The sequence below is a fragment of the Nannospalax galili genome, unplaced genomic scaffold (assembly GCF_000622305.1).
Source record: "Nannospalax galili isolate Female #2095 unplaced genomic scaffold, S.galili_v1.0 scaffold898, whole genome shotgun sequence".
NCBI lineage: Eukaryota > Metazoa > Chordata > Mammalia > Rodentia > Spalacidae > Nannospalax > Nannospalax galili.
In genome coordinates, this window is record NW_008342399.1 from 2,543,621 (window position 1) to 2,561,247 (window position 17,627).

At 44.8% G+C, this 17,627-nt stretch overlaps 1 protein-coding gene across 2 annotated transcripts in view; it reads right to left on the reverse strand.

Moving 5' to 3' along the window:
• The window catches only part of Map1b (microtubule associated protein 1B), a 119,407-nt gene that overhangs the window by 35,467 nt on the left and 66,313 nt on the right, over positions 1–17,627 (reverse strand). Inside the window, exons 1-3 of one of the 2 annotated variants that reach the window (XM_017799468.2) lie at positions 9,434–9,712; positions 6,139–6,221; positions 3,562–3,702 (exon numbers count right to left, since the gene is read on the reverse strand). In XM_017799468.2, the coding sequence (XP_017654957.1) occupies positions 3,562–3,693 (132 nt within the window). In that variant the 5' untranslated portion in view covers positions 3,694–3,702; positions 6,139–6,221; positions 9,434–9,712. Of the gene's footprint in view, positions 1–3,561; positions 3,703–6,138; positions 6,222–9,433; positions 9,713–17,627 lie in introns of those variants that run through there. The other variant, XM_008838479.3, reaches the window with a different exon arrangement.

The window sequence follows — 17,627 nt, forward strand, 5'->3', positions numbered from 1 at the left end:
TCTACCACTGAGCTACACCCCACCTCCATCCCAGTCATGACATTTTAGAGAAACCAGATCAAAAGCCTGAAACAAGCATCTCTTGCTGGCTCCTCCTTCTTGACTTCAATCTCTGGAGTTCTTCATAATAAAGTTCTCTCTCTAGAGTACAACATCTATCTTCTGGGCTTTAAATACCCCTATACAAAACTGGATTTCAGGGGCTGGAGAGATGGCTCAGAGGTTAAGAGCACTGGCTGCTCTTGCCGAGGATCCCGGATTGATCCCCAACACCCACATGGCAGCTAACAACTGTCTGTAACTCCAGTTCTGGGGGATCCAACACCCTCTTCTGATCTCTGCAGGCACTGTATGACACAGGTGCTCTTACATATACACGCAAGCCATATACTCATATGCATAAAAATAATAAAATATTTTTTAATTGTATTACAGATGAGTATCCCTAGCCAACTCGCGTGCCTGGCTCTGGGTTCAAATACCCATCTGTCTAATAACTACAAGGTGTCAAAGAAAGACCAGGACTGAGTGCTTGGACTTCCCCCATACCCACTATGACAGGAAACAAAAGGAACCTTTCATATTTTATGAAGAACTATGAATAAAACCAAAGATGATTAGCTTAGGGGATGGTTAGAAAGGTTGATGTAGGTGAAAATGGGGATGCATTCCTTTCTTGAAGATATAATGAAATAAGAAGAAAAAACTTCCTCATGGAGAGGTTGAAAAATGGCCCCAGGATATAATGGCTTCACCTCACCTAAAATTCAAGAAGTACTGGGTTAGCCTGATGAAATGACTGCTCTGTCTGAACGGCAGAGTTATAGTTGACCTTTGATGATTAAGACATCAAAACTCTGAAGTTCTGTGATGGCTCTGATGGTTCTGTCTCTCAGTGCATTTATATTTAGCTATCCCCCCGCCCCCGCACCACCCTAAAAAAGTGTTTTGTTTTTCTAAAGTTATATTTCTGATTTTTTTTTTGAATTGGCTAGTTTCAGGGTTGAATAAAAGGAGGACGCCACCATATGACCCATACTGAGTCATTCTGTAAGCCTTCTTCCAAGACAGTAATAGGTAATCAAAGCTCCAAAGATGGATATCCATTGGCCTAATTCAGTTGTTTTCAATCCACTGTAATTGTGGCATGCTTTCTGTCTATGATGTAAAAGAGATAAAGGCTGAGTTGCTCTGGTTGGGCAGGAGGGCAGGCATGAATTCCGCACACCTTGTCTCACCTTCCCCCACCACCCTGGCACTCATCTAGTCTGTTACAGAAGACTTTGGAAATCTGTTCATGTGCATTGAGCATTACTTTCTCTGGAAATTGGGGTAGGGATGGGCTAGGAGGGCAGGAAAGGTGACTATGACAGTCTGTGGCCTCAATGATGGCTGCCTGGGTAAAATGAAGATGGGAGTCCCTCACAACCCACCTCCATGATTACAAACCCTGGGGAAGTTGCTATTTCTTTTATTCTATAATGAATGATAAAATCTGACACCTGCACAGCCTGCTATACAAAACCTCCATCTCCATGATCTGTAAAAGTGATCTAAGTAGCTTCATTTACAATATTCCTTATCTTAGAAGAGGGGGATTATTTAGGGTCCAGATGTAGAATCTTGGCAAAGATAAAATGCTTTTCTTTACACATTTTTTTGGTTTAGTCTCATGGCAAAAAAACAAACCCATGATGTGGGCAGAAACCAAACACTACAAATGAACTTCGAAACAGTACAGGACCGCAGGAAGGCCCCCATGTACATGTAAATGAGTCAAGGCTGAGCTGTGCTTACCAGGAGATCACTGACTGTCCACCATGACACAGGCCACTTCCAGGCCCCTATAGCCCACTACCCACCCTGGAACAAGATGTTAATGTCTGAAATGCTAGGCAAATGTCCAAGTGCCCTGCATACAACATGAACTTGGAAAAGATCTGACATTATAGTGATTTTACACCAATTTCAGGGCAATGCATAGAATGAGAATTGTATTGTAGTTCTTGCTCTGGCATTTACAATGAATCACTGGGTTTTTAACTACATGTGAATGCAATGCATCATGATGCTTGACTCAGCCCTGGAGGAAAAGAGAGGGCAAGCTCTGGAGAAACCCAAAGCTTTCATCTCAAAGTGGAAAAGACAGACCAGCTGTGAGTAAGCCCTAAGGCCCTAAGGAAGGAGTCACTTGACTGCTAGGGATCCCTTTCTCACTTTGGGGAGCTAGGATTATGTGTCTCTACATTCAGATGACCTCACACCTCCTCTGAGAGCTGGAATACTAAATAAAAATGTCCTTTCCACAGTTTTGTGTTGCCTACCCCCTCCTGTGGGTGGAATTGTTATGTCATCTGACCAGGATTTTACTAAGGTCACTGGGTAAACCACATGAAGCTGGACAGTTTGTTTAGAGCTCTTGCCGGAGAGGACAAGCACACAGAGACTTCTCTGTGAAGTGGGGCCTGAGGAAGATTACATGCAGAAAGATTCATGGTCCTTCCTAGCACATATGTGGCAGTCTGTCATCCCAGCAGAGACAGGAGTAAATGGATGTGGTAACTCCTGCCCGCATCCCTCAGCCTCTCCATTTACCATTTAGGAATCTTTCATTAGCCACAGACCCCAACCTGTTGAGGGGATGGCCCTATTAATAGCAGTGTTCTATGACAGCTATAAACACACTAGATGATAAAGACACATGATGGTGTAAGTTTCCCAGGAAGGATAAATTCTCAAGCAGAAATAAATTAAAATCTTTCACTTGATTTTATTAAAAGTCACAAATGTTTCTATAGTTTCCCAAGCATGATTTTATTTTATTTTATTTTATTTTATTATTTTATTTTATTTTATTTTTTCTGAGACAGGGTTTCACTATGCAGCCTAGGCAGGCCTAGAGATCACTATGTAAACTCAGACAGCACTTCAAACTTGTGACTCCCTTGCCTCAGCCTCCTGAGTGCTGGGATCACAGGTATGTGTGGCCACACCCCTTTGATCCTTGAATAATACAGATTTGTGAGAAATAGTAATAGTGCAGCTCCAGTCTGGCTACTTCAACCACGTGCTTAATTTTCCTACATGCTTCCTTCCCTCCTTCTCTCTGTCTCTGTTTAGGTCTCTCTCTCTGGCTGTTCATACAGTTTCACTTTAAACACTGGGTCCAGGCATTAGAAGTAAGAGAAGTCAGAAGTAATTAGGCCAGGAAAAGTAGTGGAAATTCTGACAGATGAAGGTGGTGACTCCTGCCAAAGAGATCTATGGAGTATTCCTTCAGAAAACAGGAAAGCTGGGTTTCCTCTGGGGTTCTGTCCTTTCAAGTTTCTCACCACTGTGTCACCTGTAAATGCTGAGCTATCTCAACCCCCACCACCCATGTAAGTCTCCAGCACACTGGAAGTGGTTCCAATCAGTTATGGATGATAACAATGATCTACCCCAGGACTAAGGCATTTTTTATCACGATTTTGCTCATTTTAAAGGGGCCCCTCCTGCCTCCCCGCACAACACACCCGTGAATCCAAAAAGCAGGTCAGACGCCCACTAAGGGGAACCCACCTCTTGATCGGTGAAAATCTCTATGAAGTTCTGAAAGGAGAAAGAGCCAGACTGGAGAATGAGCTCCCCGGTGTTCTCAAAGCACTGCCCGGTGAGCACCAGCAGCTTATGGCGGGCGGCGTCAGTGATCATCAAGCGGACCTGAAACACAGCGCATGCCCAGAGCGTGAGTGCAGCTACACAGTGTGAGCGCTGGGGCACCACATCCCACCACCAGGACAGGGCAGGAAGCCTACTACCAACAAAACACCTTCATTCTGAGAGTCTAATTTCTTCTGCTGGGAGTGGGGGCAGGGAGGGTAGGACCGAGCCCTGGCTGTAGGAGTTATCTGTAAAATGTATCAGTGTGGCTACCTAGTGCACCCATGAATGCCATTTTACCAACCAAAACAGGAGTGGTAGTTGACTTTCTTCCTAGAGCTTCCTCTTTTCAAAAGCAGTCTTCACAGCTGGCAAGCATTTGTTCCACAGCTGTTGAGAAGTGTCTGTTAGCAGCCTGCAGCCTATGAGGCCAGGAGAGACTTGTGGGTATCTCACAGGCTCAGTCCAGGCCCCCCAACTTCCCCCAGGAATGACAGGTTTCCAAAGAGGGTCTCTAGGCATCATCCCTTCACTGTCCAGGATTCTGTTCCTTCCAAGCCAGAGCAAGCACACCATGCCAAAGGTGGACTCCAGCGTTACCAGCAAGGTGCTTGACCTTGAACATAAAGAAAAAGTGACCCCTGAATAGCAACCTGAGAAACTGAATTGCAAATGGTTTGTGCTAAACTCTTGGTGAACTTTAAATGGCAGGAAGCCAGCTGTCCTTTAGCAGAAACACTACTCTCAACACCAAGGTACTCGTTCTGAGCCCAATTCCTGAATGTTCAGCACATTCTATGTGCCCCACATCATGCTCCCCATTGGGGAGAATTCAAAACTAAACGGGTCATGACCTCTGCCCAACAACTCCACAGGCCAATCATGGAAAAACATACGTACCTAAGCAATTGTTTCAGTCCTGTCTGAACCACAGGCTAGCCTGGATTCCTCAAAAAAGCATTCCTTAATTTTTGTCTTTCCCTTCTCACAGCTGTTCTAGGCAGTCTGCCTGGACATATATTAATCTCCCAGCTTTTTCAAGTTGCAATTACTTCCTGGATCTGCTAGTCATGGAGATTGCCAATGCTTTTTGCAACTTCACGCCTTAATGGATTGTCAAAGAGGTTTGCTAATCTGAAGCAGGCAAAAGTGGGTCAAAAGAGACTATATTATAATACCCCCAAAGTGGAAGCAACCAAAATATCCAACAGCTGAGAAATGTATAGCCAGTTGTGGTATATGCATAAAAAAGGATACTATATAGCCATCAAAAGGCATTCATATAGAACTGACATATGCTACAACATGGCTGAATCTTGAAACAATTAAGCTAAGTAAATTAAGCTGAACATAAATGCCATATGTTGAATGATTACAATTATATGGAATGTCTAAGAAAATCTGGAGAAAGAACATAGGGTTACCAGAAGCCAAGATGTGGTAGGGAGTGAATGCTAACGGGTTTAGGCAGTTTTAGGGAATGGTGGGCAGGTTTTGGAATTAGATTGTGGGGATGTTTACACAACTTTGTAAGTATGCTTAAAAAAAAAATCACAAATGATACATTTTAAAGAGGATGGATTCTATGGTATATGAATTACATCCCAACTTGAAAAATAAACAAAGTAATCAAAGGCTTGCTCAAAACATGAGCAGAAAACACTGTAAACAATGATGTTTCCAGGGCCTTCTGGCTACTGTACTATCAAGAAGCAACTCAATCTCTAAGGTGCTAAACTGTAATCAAGGAAGTAGAAAATGGAACTCTTTCAATTCCTTGGCCTGAGTGACCAGGGATTCTTGGCTTCTACCCAATTATGTCACAGTGGGCCCTGAAATTCCCAATTCCTCTCTTTGGCAACAATTTCATGTGGTATTAACAATACAATTGCAATCAAACATTTACATTTTAGCCACTGCTGCCACACTCTGCTCTAAGCCCAGCACGTCAGAGTACATGAAGTGGGAACGTTAAATGTAGGGATTTCACAGAGGTGCAACCTGAAACAACCAGAAGATACTACGTTGAAGCCATCAGCTTCTAAGTGGCAGGGCTGGGATGATGAAGCCAAGGGATCTGGCCTGGGAATTGTCTGTGCTCCTGAAGCCTGTACTGGCCTTTCAATGTAAGCGGGGGCAGGGTGGCTGGATAGCTCTGAACCGGGGTACAACTGAGATGCCATTCTACTCTGAGTTCTATTCCTGTATGTTCCAGCCTGAGGTCTTGTAGTCTATTTCCCCTGCTACATCCCACCCTATGCAAGCCCCCAATTCTACATTCTTCCACAAATATTATGCTTCCAGCTGGCACTTTCTTTCCACTGGGTCCCCACTGGGGTGATACTAGATGCAAAGAACCAGGGACCAGGCATAGGGGAAAACTGGGACAGTGACTTCTTGCGTCCCTCTCTAGCCCCACCTGTCTAGCCCCTCTAAACAGTCAAGTCTCCATCCCAGGAGGCCCCAACCCGAGGCCCCTCGGAGCTGAATGCTCACCTCAGTGCTCACTGCTTCATCTGAAGGATTGATCAGGACTACGGTTTCTAAGACGTCACTTCGGTGATGAAGGATCTTTTGTCCTGAGGCACAAAAAATACACAAAGAAGAAACCTTTAGTTTTTCCAGACGAAAGCTGCTGGCTGGCTTCTGGAACAGCAGATGAATTTCTGCCTCAGATGTGGCACAGGGACGGGGGAACGCAGCAGTGCTACTGAGCAGGAGGTTGTACACACAGCAGGCTTGACCTGGAGCTGGGTGGCTGTAGCCTGGGGCCCCCAGACTCGCACACTTAGTCTTTCATGGTGGATAGCTAAGCAGCCTCTTGCCCCAATGGCCGGTTTGCATCAGAGACCAGGCAGGGATGCCAGGAAAACTCAACCGGGCCCTTGACATTTCCTTTCTCATGGTAATTGGGGATGTTTCTCCCTAAAGGCCTTTCTTCTGGTGAGAACTGCTCCGAGATTAATTAGGACCCTTATTGTGAAGTGAATGACGGGCCAGAAACCCAGCTAACAATTAACCCAACAGCCAGAATGGCTGTCTGAAGCAGGCTCATGGTCTGTTGGGGTATTCACTAATTAATTCACTTGCTCAGAAAACTGGAGAACAACCCTCCTATAGGACCGGGTGGTCACAGTGCTGCCTAAGACAAAGTTGACGGAGAACAACAAAGCAAGGTGTTGTGTGGGATGAGGAAGACTGCCTAAGGAGGACTGGCACTCTGTACAGGCCTTTGACTCCACATGCCCGATGTCCCATGCCTTATAGGGCCATCCTTATAGGGCATCCTTATAGGGCTGATTGAAGTGGACTGAGATTATGGATGCCCCTCTGCAAATATGCCCCTGCCTGACAATGGGATGAAAGCCATCAAAATGAATGTGTCCAGAGCCTTTGATACCCAAGGGACAGAGAGGGGCGTTCCCTCGGAAATGTGGGAGGGAGCCACGTGGTTGGGAGGGAGAACATGTCTGCTGCTTGGAAGTACAAAGAAGCTCGAAAGATGGGAGGAAACAGAAGAAAATCTAAGTGAGACATCAAAAGAGAAAAACACAGAATGACCAAAAGTAATTGTTTACCAGGAAATTAGTTCAAAGTTCCTGGAAAAGCTAAATTAAATTATATACGAACCAACCATTCCATTTTTTTTGGGGGGGGGTCTTTTTTGAGACAGGGTCTCCCTGTAGCCCCAGCTGTCCTGGAACTCACTATGTAGACCAGGCTAGCCTTGAACTCACAGAGATTTGCCTGCCTCTGCCTCCCGAGTGCTGGAATTAAAGGCGTGCACCACCACGCCCGGCCCTAACCATTCCATTTTTAGGGAACTGAAAGCAAGAACTTGAACAAATACTTACATGCCAGCATAAATTACAGCATTATTACCATAGCCAATAGTAAAATAACTTAAATGTTTGCCTATAAATAATGAACAAATGTGGTTTATCCATACAATGGAATACTAGTCAGGCAAGAAAGAATGAAGTTCTCATAATGCTAAAGGATGATACTAAAAAAAAATGACACTTAATGAAATAAGCCAGACACAAAAGGACAAAAGTTATGATATGCTTCCATTTCTATAAATATCCAGAATAGACCAATTCAGACTCCAAGAGAAGGTTAGTGGTTACCAGAGGCTAGAGGAGGGGACACAGGGAGCTATGGCTTACTGGGTACTATTTCATGTTTGGAGTGATGAAAACATTTTGAAAATGGAAGTTATGGTTCATACAACCTTGTGAATGTAATGACCACCACTGCATTTAAAATAGATAAAATGGCAAATCTTGTTTCATACGTGTTTTATTACAAGCTGAAGAGTCAGCAATGCAATAGACTAACAATTCCTGAAGAGAACACTTCACCTGGTGAGGGGCCTGGTATGCAAACTATCTCAATAAAGTGGTTAGAAAGGAGGGTTTTTCCTTTTGTGTCACCAAGGACCAGAGAGACACTGCAGAAACAGCAACATGGTGGAATTCTTAACACCATCGCCATTATCAACCATTCTCTTCCTGTCCTGCTTTTCCTAACAGCTACTATTTACCCGTTAACTCTAATCATCGAAGCAACCCAAACTAAGCAATAGTGGTGTTAAGAGAGACTACTGTTCTGAGATAATACACAATTTAATTTAACCCCTTCAAAAGCTCTCTGACATGGTACTATGAACAGCTCCCACTACTGTCCAAGACAGAGTCTACCAAAGAGAATGATGAGCTCAAGATCACACAACTAGTCAGGGTCAAGCCCAGGTCTGGCCTCAGGCTGCCTGGCTCTGGATCGCTTTGAGTCACTTCCCGTGGTGCTAATACTGGGGCTTGGTTTAGAGAAACAGACATCCAGTGCTGAAGGAGAGTTAGGAGAAAGGGTGATGGAATAAAATCAGAGATGTGGTTAAAGGAGCAAGGACGAGGTCAGCAGAGAATACTGAGCAAAACGGCTGGGAGCAGAGCTCTACACAAAAGAAAAGAAAATTAGTGGAAACATGAAATGTCTTCCTCTAGATGACTGAAGATCAAGAAAGTTCAAATAAGAACAGTGTTCACAGTTTGAGCAGGCAAAGAACTGAGACTTGTGGGAAAAAAAAAAAACTAAACTAAACCACAGAAAATATAGTTTATTATGAATGCTGTATTTTATAGTTAGTTAGAAATTGCTGTTTGGAGTTTTGCTTGTTTCTGCTTTCGACAACCATCTTCATTTAAAGCTAAAGCAAAAGGAACTCAAATAAGCAAATGATATAGTGAAAACCAGCAAAGCACATAAATTCATTCTCTATCAAGTGGCCTTGAAGCCCTTCCATCCGTGGCTTCCTGGGAACAAAGACTTCAGGCTCTTCAAAGACCTGGAACTGAAGCAACATGAAGCTAACACTTAAAACCAAGAAGTGAAAGGCGATTTCTTCATCATACCTTGGATGTGAGGACCTCAGAGCATCAAGCTTGGTATGACTGTCATTAACTGTGCTCTGTAGGAATTTACAGAAGCAAACTGAAACAAACTGGTTCATAGAGCAGCCCCCTCCTCAAAAGTCCACAATGAAATCAGAGCCCATTCTTTGCTAAGTGATCATACATGCTGACTGGCAATGCTGCTGACCACACCCTCCAAAGCAACAATAATCAACACAGCCAGGCTCCTGCCCACACAGCCCACCCCTCCCAACCAAGACAGAGAGGTCGCCAGCTGCTCCCTGCCAGGGGCTTCTTACCATCCATCAGACATTCTCTCCTTCCTTGGCTTCCACACTTACAAAAAGAACAAATGCCAAGTGACAGCTGCCAGTTACCTCCATTCTTCCTAAGTCACTTTTCAGTCCAGTCGAGCCAGGAATTCAGCTAGTGCTGCTCTTTTTGTCCGTCTTCACAAGAATTGGGAGGAAAGACACAGCCAACGTATGTGCACCAAGGTGCCCTGGCCATTCTTTCAACAAAAGCCTTTTTATAAGATTGATCTGAATGAAGGAGGGGATTTAAAGTCAGCAAGAGAAGCTTCCAGCACTTGTCGTGGCTGGACTGTTCGCCAGATTCAACCACAGAACACATAAACAGAGGCTGGGCCTGCCCAGCATCTGGCAAAGTCATAGCCTGGCTGGGGACCTGTCGCGCCCCCACACCCAGCACCTCATGGGTGCCAGCTCTTTGGCAGCTGGTGGCTGTTGGCTTAAGCTTCTGGGACACTCAAGAAGTTGCATATTTGGGGGATGTTTCACACTGGGAAGCCAGCCAGGCGTTCTGAGGGAGAAGCCACCACCCTTGCCTGTAGAGGTCCCATTTGGTTGCTTCAGAAAAGAAGTTCCCAGGAACAAAAGGTCACCAGGTCCCAGACCCTCTGCTTACTCTCTAGTTTGTCCTCCCCATAGATAGCTCATAGAAAAACCTTGAGGCACCCCGTGAATAGTTAGCCCTTCTCAGCCTTGCAGACACAGAATGATGGAGTCCTGTCACCCTCTGTTTCTGTATGAAAAACTCTTTGGCGTCTTCCTCACAAAACTCCACACTTTGTGAGGCTCAACCTGATGAGGAATGGGCAGCATAGAAGGCTGCTGTGTGACAAAAGGGATCTGCTCTACTTGGGAATCAAAAGAGGATGTTCTGGAGACCCCTTGAAGCAGCAGGGTCCTTGTAGACAATGGGACTTTTGTCTGTGCTGCCCTGGAGCAGCAGCATTCAAAACTCAAAAGGCAGCCTGTATTTTTCAGTCATTGCTGGATTTTTTTTTTTTTTTTGAAATGTGATAGATTAATTGAATCTATGTGTCTCTTAAAGTTGGGCTGTTTTAGTGGCTTATGTTTTAATAGTCTAGGTGATTTTTGAAATCTCAAAGCAAAATGGTATTTTCCATGCTTTCGGATACTTATGGGATCTCTTCCTAGAGTTTATGATTCATCTAAACATGCACGCACAAAACACAAGCTCTCTTCTGGGTTTCAGAAGTTGATTGTGACTGAATTCAGAGGCAGAGATACTCACCACTGAGGGACAGACACAACCAAAGCCTCAGAAGTCCAGAACCCTGGCTGAGATGTAGCTCAGTTGGTAGAATGCTTGCTTAGCGCGTATGAATCCTTGGGTTCGATTCCCAGCACTGTATAAATCAATTGTGGTGACCCATGCCTGTAATCCTAGCACTTGGGAAGCAGAAGCTGGAGGATCAGAAAATAAAGGTCGTCCTTGAGTTCATGTTGAATTCAAAGCTGGTTTAGGCTATATAAGACCCTGTCCCCACCCCTCAACCCCTGCCAAAAAAAAGCCCAGAACCTTCTCTTGCATATAACTAGGTCTTCTCTCCCCCATACAGTCTAGAACATAGCAGCTAGAGCATCTTTGCTGGGGACAGAGCAACCCCCCAGCATCCTTAGCCTAGGCAGACTGCTAATGCAAGAACCCAGCAAGTTACACAGTGGGCCAGATCCAAGTCAGCAAGGTGGCTGGAGTCAAAGCCCTCTAAGTTGTCCTTATGACTGCAAGGGCCTTATTTAATTCCTTTTCCACTAATGATCACAAGCCAGAGCTTTACTTGGCAACCTTCTTTTCCTCAGAAATCAGCACTTTCTAAGCATAATCTAGAAATGGCAAATGAAGAATCAAGAAATCCTTCAATTTATATTTTGAATGGAAGGGAGAAGATGAAGAGGGTCCTGAACCATTGAGAGCCAAGGTAGAGGATGAGGGGGCTCTGGGAAGGAGAAAGACCCTGTTATTCCCATCCTTACCCCTTCCTCTGCCAGTTCCACTGCTGCCACGTCTTTGCCTATCATCTCTCTCCAGCCCATGCCAGGTGAAAACCAGAGAATTCTTTTTAGAAAAGTTATCTAGCCTTGGGAATCAACACCCCATTGTAAAGACACAAAAATCTTAGAGAACATTAAAGAACATCCTAAGGTGAGGATGGGAAATGTATGGGACAAAGAAAGCTTAAAACTGTTTAGTTAAAAATAAGGTCTGGTTGCTTAAAGGCCATGAATATCCCTGGATGTTGAAACAGGGAAGGAGGTAGAGATGGCACTGAGAGAGCTTCAGCTCTTCTCCATGGTAGGGCTGTGGAGGGGAAACCTCTCACCCGAAACCCATGTGCACAAAACACTCCGCAGGTAATGTTTAGCTAAAAAGATAAAAGCAAGAAATGAACTGAAATCACCAACTGGCGGTCAGTAATTTCCAACAGATCTCCAGGAAGCTTTTAATAACAGCTTTTTATTTGAAATCATAACCAGGCCTCCTTACATAATATGGAACCCACATAATATGAAGAGCAAATGTGTGGTCAGTTTGAAGAGAAGCAGAGCTGGTATGGAAGGATTTAACTCTGGGCACAGCAGGCCCTGGCTCAGCTAGAAGCTTTCCTCTCAGGGGAGAGAAGGTACCAGCAGCTGAGGAAGCTATCCAAGAGATGGAGGTAGCTCTCCAGAGCTCCTCTGTCCCACCTGCATTTCTGAGCAGGAAAATCAGAAAGAGTGGGGTAAACACAGGTAACCTGGTGACAGCTTCTAAGAGGCCACAATTAGCTGATCCCATTCTCTGGCATCCCAATTAGAGATCGGAAGAAGCATTCAGCAGAAGCTGACGCAACATGCCATATGAAGCACTTCATCCCAGAGAGACATGACCATGAGGTAGGGCTGACAACTAAGCCCCTTTACACCCATCACTGAGGAACTTGAGAAAGCAAAGGTGCTGGGGGACTTGGTACCTCCTGATTGCTAGGATCCCCAAAGACTAACAACATCAGCATAGAAAATAGTCAACCATTACCAGATGATGCAGATTCTCTCCTGGGGAGACAAAGCTTCTCACCCTACAGAGAACTGGATTTCTCAGGGGAGGGGAGGGGAGTTAAAAATCAAATCAGCTAGTTCATCTCCTCATTTATCTACTTAACCTGAGGCTTGAGAAAGGAACCTTTTCTAGGCTAGAGTCTCAGAGGCAGGCAATAGGGACCACAGGTAAAAGCCAGCACAAGCATAATTCAACAGACAGACTGATGGTTGACTTTACAAACACAGTTGAATAGGAGAAACTTCCAAGTGGTAGGTGTCTATCTAGATTGAAAAATAACTGACTATGAGGTTGAAAACCAATCCCAGAACCACAGCAATCAAATCTTACATATGGAGAGTAGTTTAGAATATTCTAGGTGTTTGGTGTTGCAGGTGGGGCCTTAAGTCATCTAACACTCCTGAGATGTGCGGGGTACAAATATTCTCTCTTCATGAACCACAGGCTCAAAGTCTAATGACTTGCCCAACACCTTATAGACAAGGTGGAAGAGGAAGATCAGAACCCGTGCCATGTGCTACTCATGGCCAAGGTCAGGGCTGTAACACTAGGCCTTTCTTCTTTTCCTGATCCACTCCCAAGGCTGTCTGGTTGTGCCAGGACTCCCCTTTGTAAGAAGTAAACACACAGCCAGGGCCAGCCTGGGTCATCCAAAGCTGCTGAACTGCACAAGGCCGACTTGCTCAACACTCCTACAGGGCACCCTGGCCTCCCTCATGAACCTCGAAGCCAGTTCTTTCTTTGTTTCTCCTCACCAGTGAGCCAAGTTCTCTCCTGCCTTTCCCCCAATATTTCTGGAAATGGCATTTCTTTTCTGTTGAAAATGGATTTTTGTTTCTGGTGTTTCATCTCAGATGTGTGTTCCTGAATGCCACATTAGTCTACAAACTTGGGTCATTTTTTTTAAGAGAACTAAAAAACTAAATCCCATTCTAAGCAAGTTCAGGACGCTTTGTAAATCTTTTCCCACACAGATAAGCGGTGGTTGATCACTGCTTAGGAGTAACATAACTGTTACTCTTTCACGTTAGAAAATTCAGTGCTTTGCGACGATACCTCATTTTCTCTACATTCCCTGGCCTTTGTTGCTGTTAGCTATTTTCTTCTTTGTTGTCACTGCTTTTGGCCTGTTTTTTTACGTCTGCTGGGCCTTCAACCCATCCTTACCTTGGGTGCTCTGCCTACCTGGGCTTTATGTGTCTCCAATCTGGAAACAAATAACCAAAGCCCCGACTCCAGGTTGCTCTCTTCTCTCCAAGCTGGTCCTAGTGGGCAGAAGCCATCCCAACCTTTGGACTACAGGCACTGGCTTTGCTCCTGCTGGGAAAGGGAGCCTTGTTATATATTCCACATTCCCTCATATCACAATTGAGCACCAGGAACAGAACTTTCAGAGATGGGATGCAAGGCTAGAGTGGGTTTCGTTCCTTCTGCAGGGTTCTTACTTAAAAAATATATTATTTATTTTATGTGTATGAGTGTATTGTCTGCATGTGTTTAAGTGCACCCATGTTGTGCAATGCCCAAGGAGGTCAGAAGATGGTGTTGGATTCACCTGGAACTGGAGTTACAGATGGTTGCTAGCTGCCATGTGGGTGCTGAGAATTGAACCCAGGTCCTCTGCAACAGGAGCCAGTGCTTTTAACCTCTGAGCCATCTCTCCAACCCCCTTACTCATTTTCTAAATCCCCTCTGCCATGTTTTTCTCCCACCCCAGCCTTTTCTCTTGGGCTCTCCTTTTGCCTTTTTATTTCTCTCTTCCTCCATTCCTCCTTCCCTTTTTTTTCCTCTTTAGAAATTTATGTGTATGTGTGTGCCTGCATGTATACATGTGCACATGTGTACACATGCCCTTGGAGTGCATTGGATTCCCCAAGCTGGAGTTACAGACAGTTAGGAGCTGCCTGAGGTGGATGCTGAGAACTGAATTGGATCCTCCCCAAGAGCAGCAAGCACTCCTGACCCTGAGCCATCTCTCCAGCTCTTTTGAGCCAGAGTTTCACTATGAAGCCAGGCTGGCCCCCAATTCATGATCTGCCTGCCTCAGCCTCCTGAGTAGTTAGATTGCAAGATTTGCTACCATTCCTAGCTCATCTCTCTGTTTTTGAAGCCTCAAGATAAACTGTCAAGGGTTAGAAGTGAAAGATGGCAGAAGAAAGAAGTAAAAATCATTAAAGTAGAAGAAATCAGCCAGGCGTGGTGGCACACACCTTAGTCCCAGAGCTCCAGAGGCAGAGGCAGTTGGATCTCTATGAGGCCAGCCTGGTCTACATAGCGAGTTCCAGGCCAGCTGGGGCTATAGGGAGACCCTGTCTCAAAAAGACCAAAATAAATAAGTAAAGTAGATGAAATCAGGCTCTCTGGGTGTCCGCTATGGAGAACCAGCAATGCCCACTATGGGCACTAGCTAAGATTGACAGCACAAGCCTGGAAGGTCCCGTCACCAAGATTGCATTTGATATTATAGAATTTTCCTTCTTTTAAAGGCACACAATGCAGAGCGGTCTACCCTGTCAGGGCAGCCAAGACCAAGTTTGTTAGAGCCAAGTCCAGGCTGATTAGAAGCCGATCAACACCTATGATGCACCACAGCAGTGTTCACTTGATTAAGCCTGTTTCTGGCCTCTAAACCTGCGACATTGGACCGGGAGGAGGCGGAGCCTGTGAGAGAGCTCCTCTCTAAACAAAAACTGCACATGTGCCAGCATGGAGTCCCTTCCTCTGCTTTGAAGATGTGAGAGTCCTGTTGCCAAGAAGGAAATGTCCTCTCCAGGAGCCTCCTCAGGGTGGAAGGAACCTGAACTTCCCCCTCTCACACCAGAAGGAGCCCTGGTGGCAATGTCAATCCCCTTTCTCCTTATTTTACAAAAGAGGAAACTTCAGAGACAACAGTGGCCATGGTGATCATAGATGTCAGATTTGCATTTGTTCAGCTGCCAAAGGCATTTCCTATGTCTGCTGTAGATGCTTCTATTGGAGGTGGGTACCAGACACTAGCGCTACCTTTTGTTTGTGATGCACCACATGGTCTAATCAACGTTTATCTGCCTGTTGCCTTATCTACATACTATGAAATGAATCATCATAACTCCTGTTTTACAGGTGGAGAAATTGAGGCTGATGGGGCTGTCCCTGTAAGAAGAGTTGGCTCTCTGGGATTGCACAGCTACAATGAGCTGGTTTTCAATCCAGCCCATCTGGCTCCTGATCCCTCTCCTTTCATCATCCATCACTGCTTCTCAGCGTATTTTAAAAGATTTTTTATTATTATTTTATTATGTTTTAAAATTTTGTGGTGTTGAGGAATGAACCCAGAGCCTTGTGCATGCTAGGGAAGTGCTCTACTACTGAGCTATATCCCCTGTCCCCAAATCTTTACTTTTCTTTTAAAAGATTTTATTTATTTTTATGTTATGTGTATGAGTGTTATGCCTGTGTGTATGTAAGTACACCCATGTTGTGCAGTGCCTGCAGAAGCCAGAAGATGGTGTTGGATCCCCCGGAACTGGAATTATAGACAGTTGTTAGCTGCCATATGGGAACCCAGGCCTTCTGTAAGAGCAGACAGTGCTCTTAACCTCAGAGCCATCTCTCCAGCCCCTAGACTTAGCTTTCTTAGATTTTGTAGTTGTTGGTTTGGGGATGAGGTTGTTTGTTTGCTGGTTTTGTTTGGTTTTTATGGTTGTTTGGGCCTTATGCATGCTAGGCAAGAGTTCTACCACTGAGTAGCTGGGATTTCAAGGCCTGGACCACCAGGTCTGGCTAGAACTTTCTTGTGAACAAAGTTAGTTTCAAAGAACATTATTTAAAACTTAGTGGTCCCCTGTTGCCTTTGTAAAAGACATTATATTTCCTATTTGTATAGACAGTGTGAATTACTTATAGAAGACAGAGCTTCTAGAATTTAATTCAGACAGCTCACTAGTACTTTCATAAACTGAGCTCTGGGTTAAAATGTGAATGGCTTACCACCTCTGCCTGAAGTGAGTACAGTTTAACAGGAGACAGCATCTTTACCACTTTTAATTCAAGAAACCTAAGTTTGAAACAGTGTCTGATATACTGCACGAGCTCAATCAATATTTGATAAAGGAATAAATAATAAAAAACGATATAGTGAATATCTGCCCTGGGTCAAACATTGACCTAAGTTCTGTAGGTCTGCTATCTCCTTTAACGTGCACTTGCACACTGTTAGGAAGGCATGCCTCCCATTTCACAGACAAGGATGAGGAAACTGAAGCCCAGGACTTTGGCTGCTCCATGGGTAAGGCCCAGAATTAGACCAGGGGCTGGAGTACCATTTTATTTTATTATTTCATTTCATTTTTTGAGGCAAGTTTTCACCATGCCTAGCCCAGGCTGGCTCCAAACTTGCTATTTAGCTCATTGGCCTTGAATTCCTGAGTTCTGAGATTATAGCTACAAGCCATGTCACTCAACTGTGAGGCACCATCTTAAAAGTGTTAGGTTTGGGGAGCAAATGAGATTTGAGAGAGAAAAAGAGAGAGAGAGAGAGAGAGACAGAGACAGAGACAGAGAGAGACAGAGACAGAGAGAGATTGAGAGAGACAGAGAGAGATCAAAGAGAGTCTGATGACAGTCAGTTTAGAGAGGGGCACACTGCATTTGACATCCCTGTGAGTGGCCCAGGTGGCTTTGTCCAGTCTCAGGCAGAGACAAAGTTATGATGCTTGGCTGACAGATTGGGCCAGATGAAGGTATATTTTCGGTTGATGCTGCTGGAAAGCACAGCAAGCTTCTCCTTGATTACAGTCTTGGGAGATGTCCTTAATTAAAGGGCAGGCAAAAGCCGGAAAAAGCTATTTGAGGTACTGTTGGACAAAAAGCAGGAGAGAGGAACCGTGCCTCCTCTGCTGACCTTTACCCTCACCTCAAGGTGACCTTAGGTGCGGTTCTGTTCTGACCCCAAACTAAAACCATTTCTGCACAGGAGAATTGAGGCAAAATAGTCTAGACATTAAGTAACCTAATGGAAACTCATATCTGGTGTTCAAATTCCATCCCCAACCACCTTGGTTTGACCTCCATATTGTGGGCCTACCACACTGGGCCAGACACCAAGGCGCTCCATAAAAATGCACCTATAAGCTGGGCATGGTGCCTCACACCTTTAGTTCCAGCACTCCGGAGGGAGGCAAAGGCAGGTAGATCTCTGTGAGTTCAAGGCCAGCCTGGTCTATA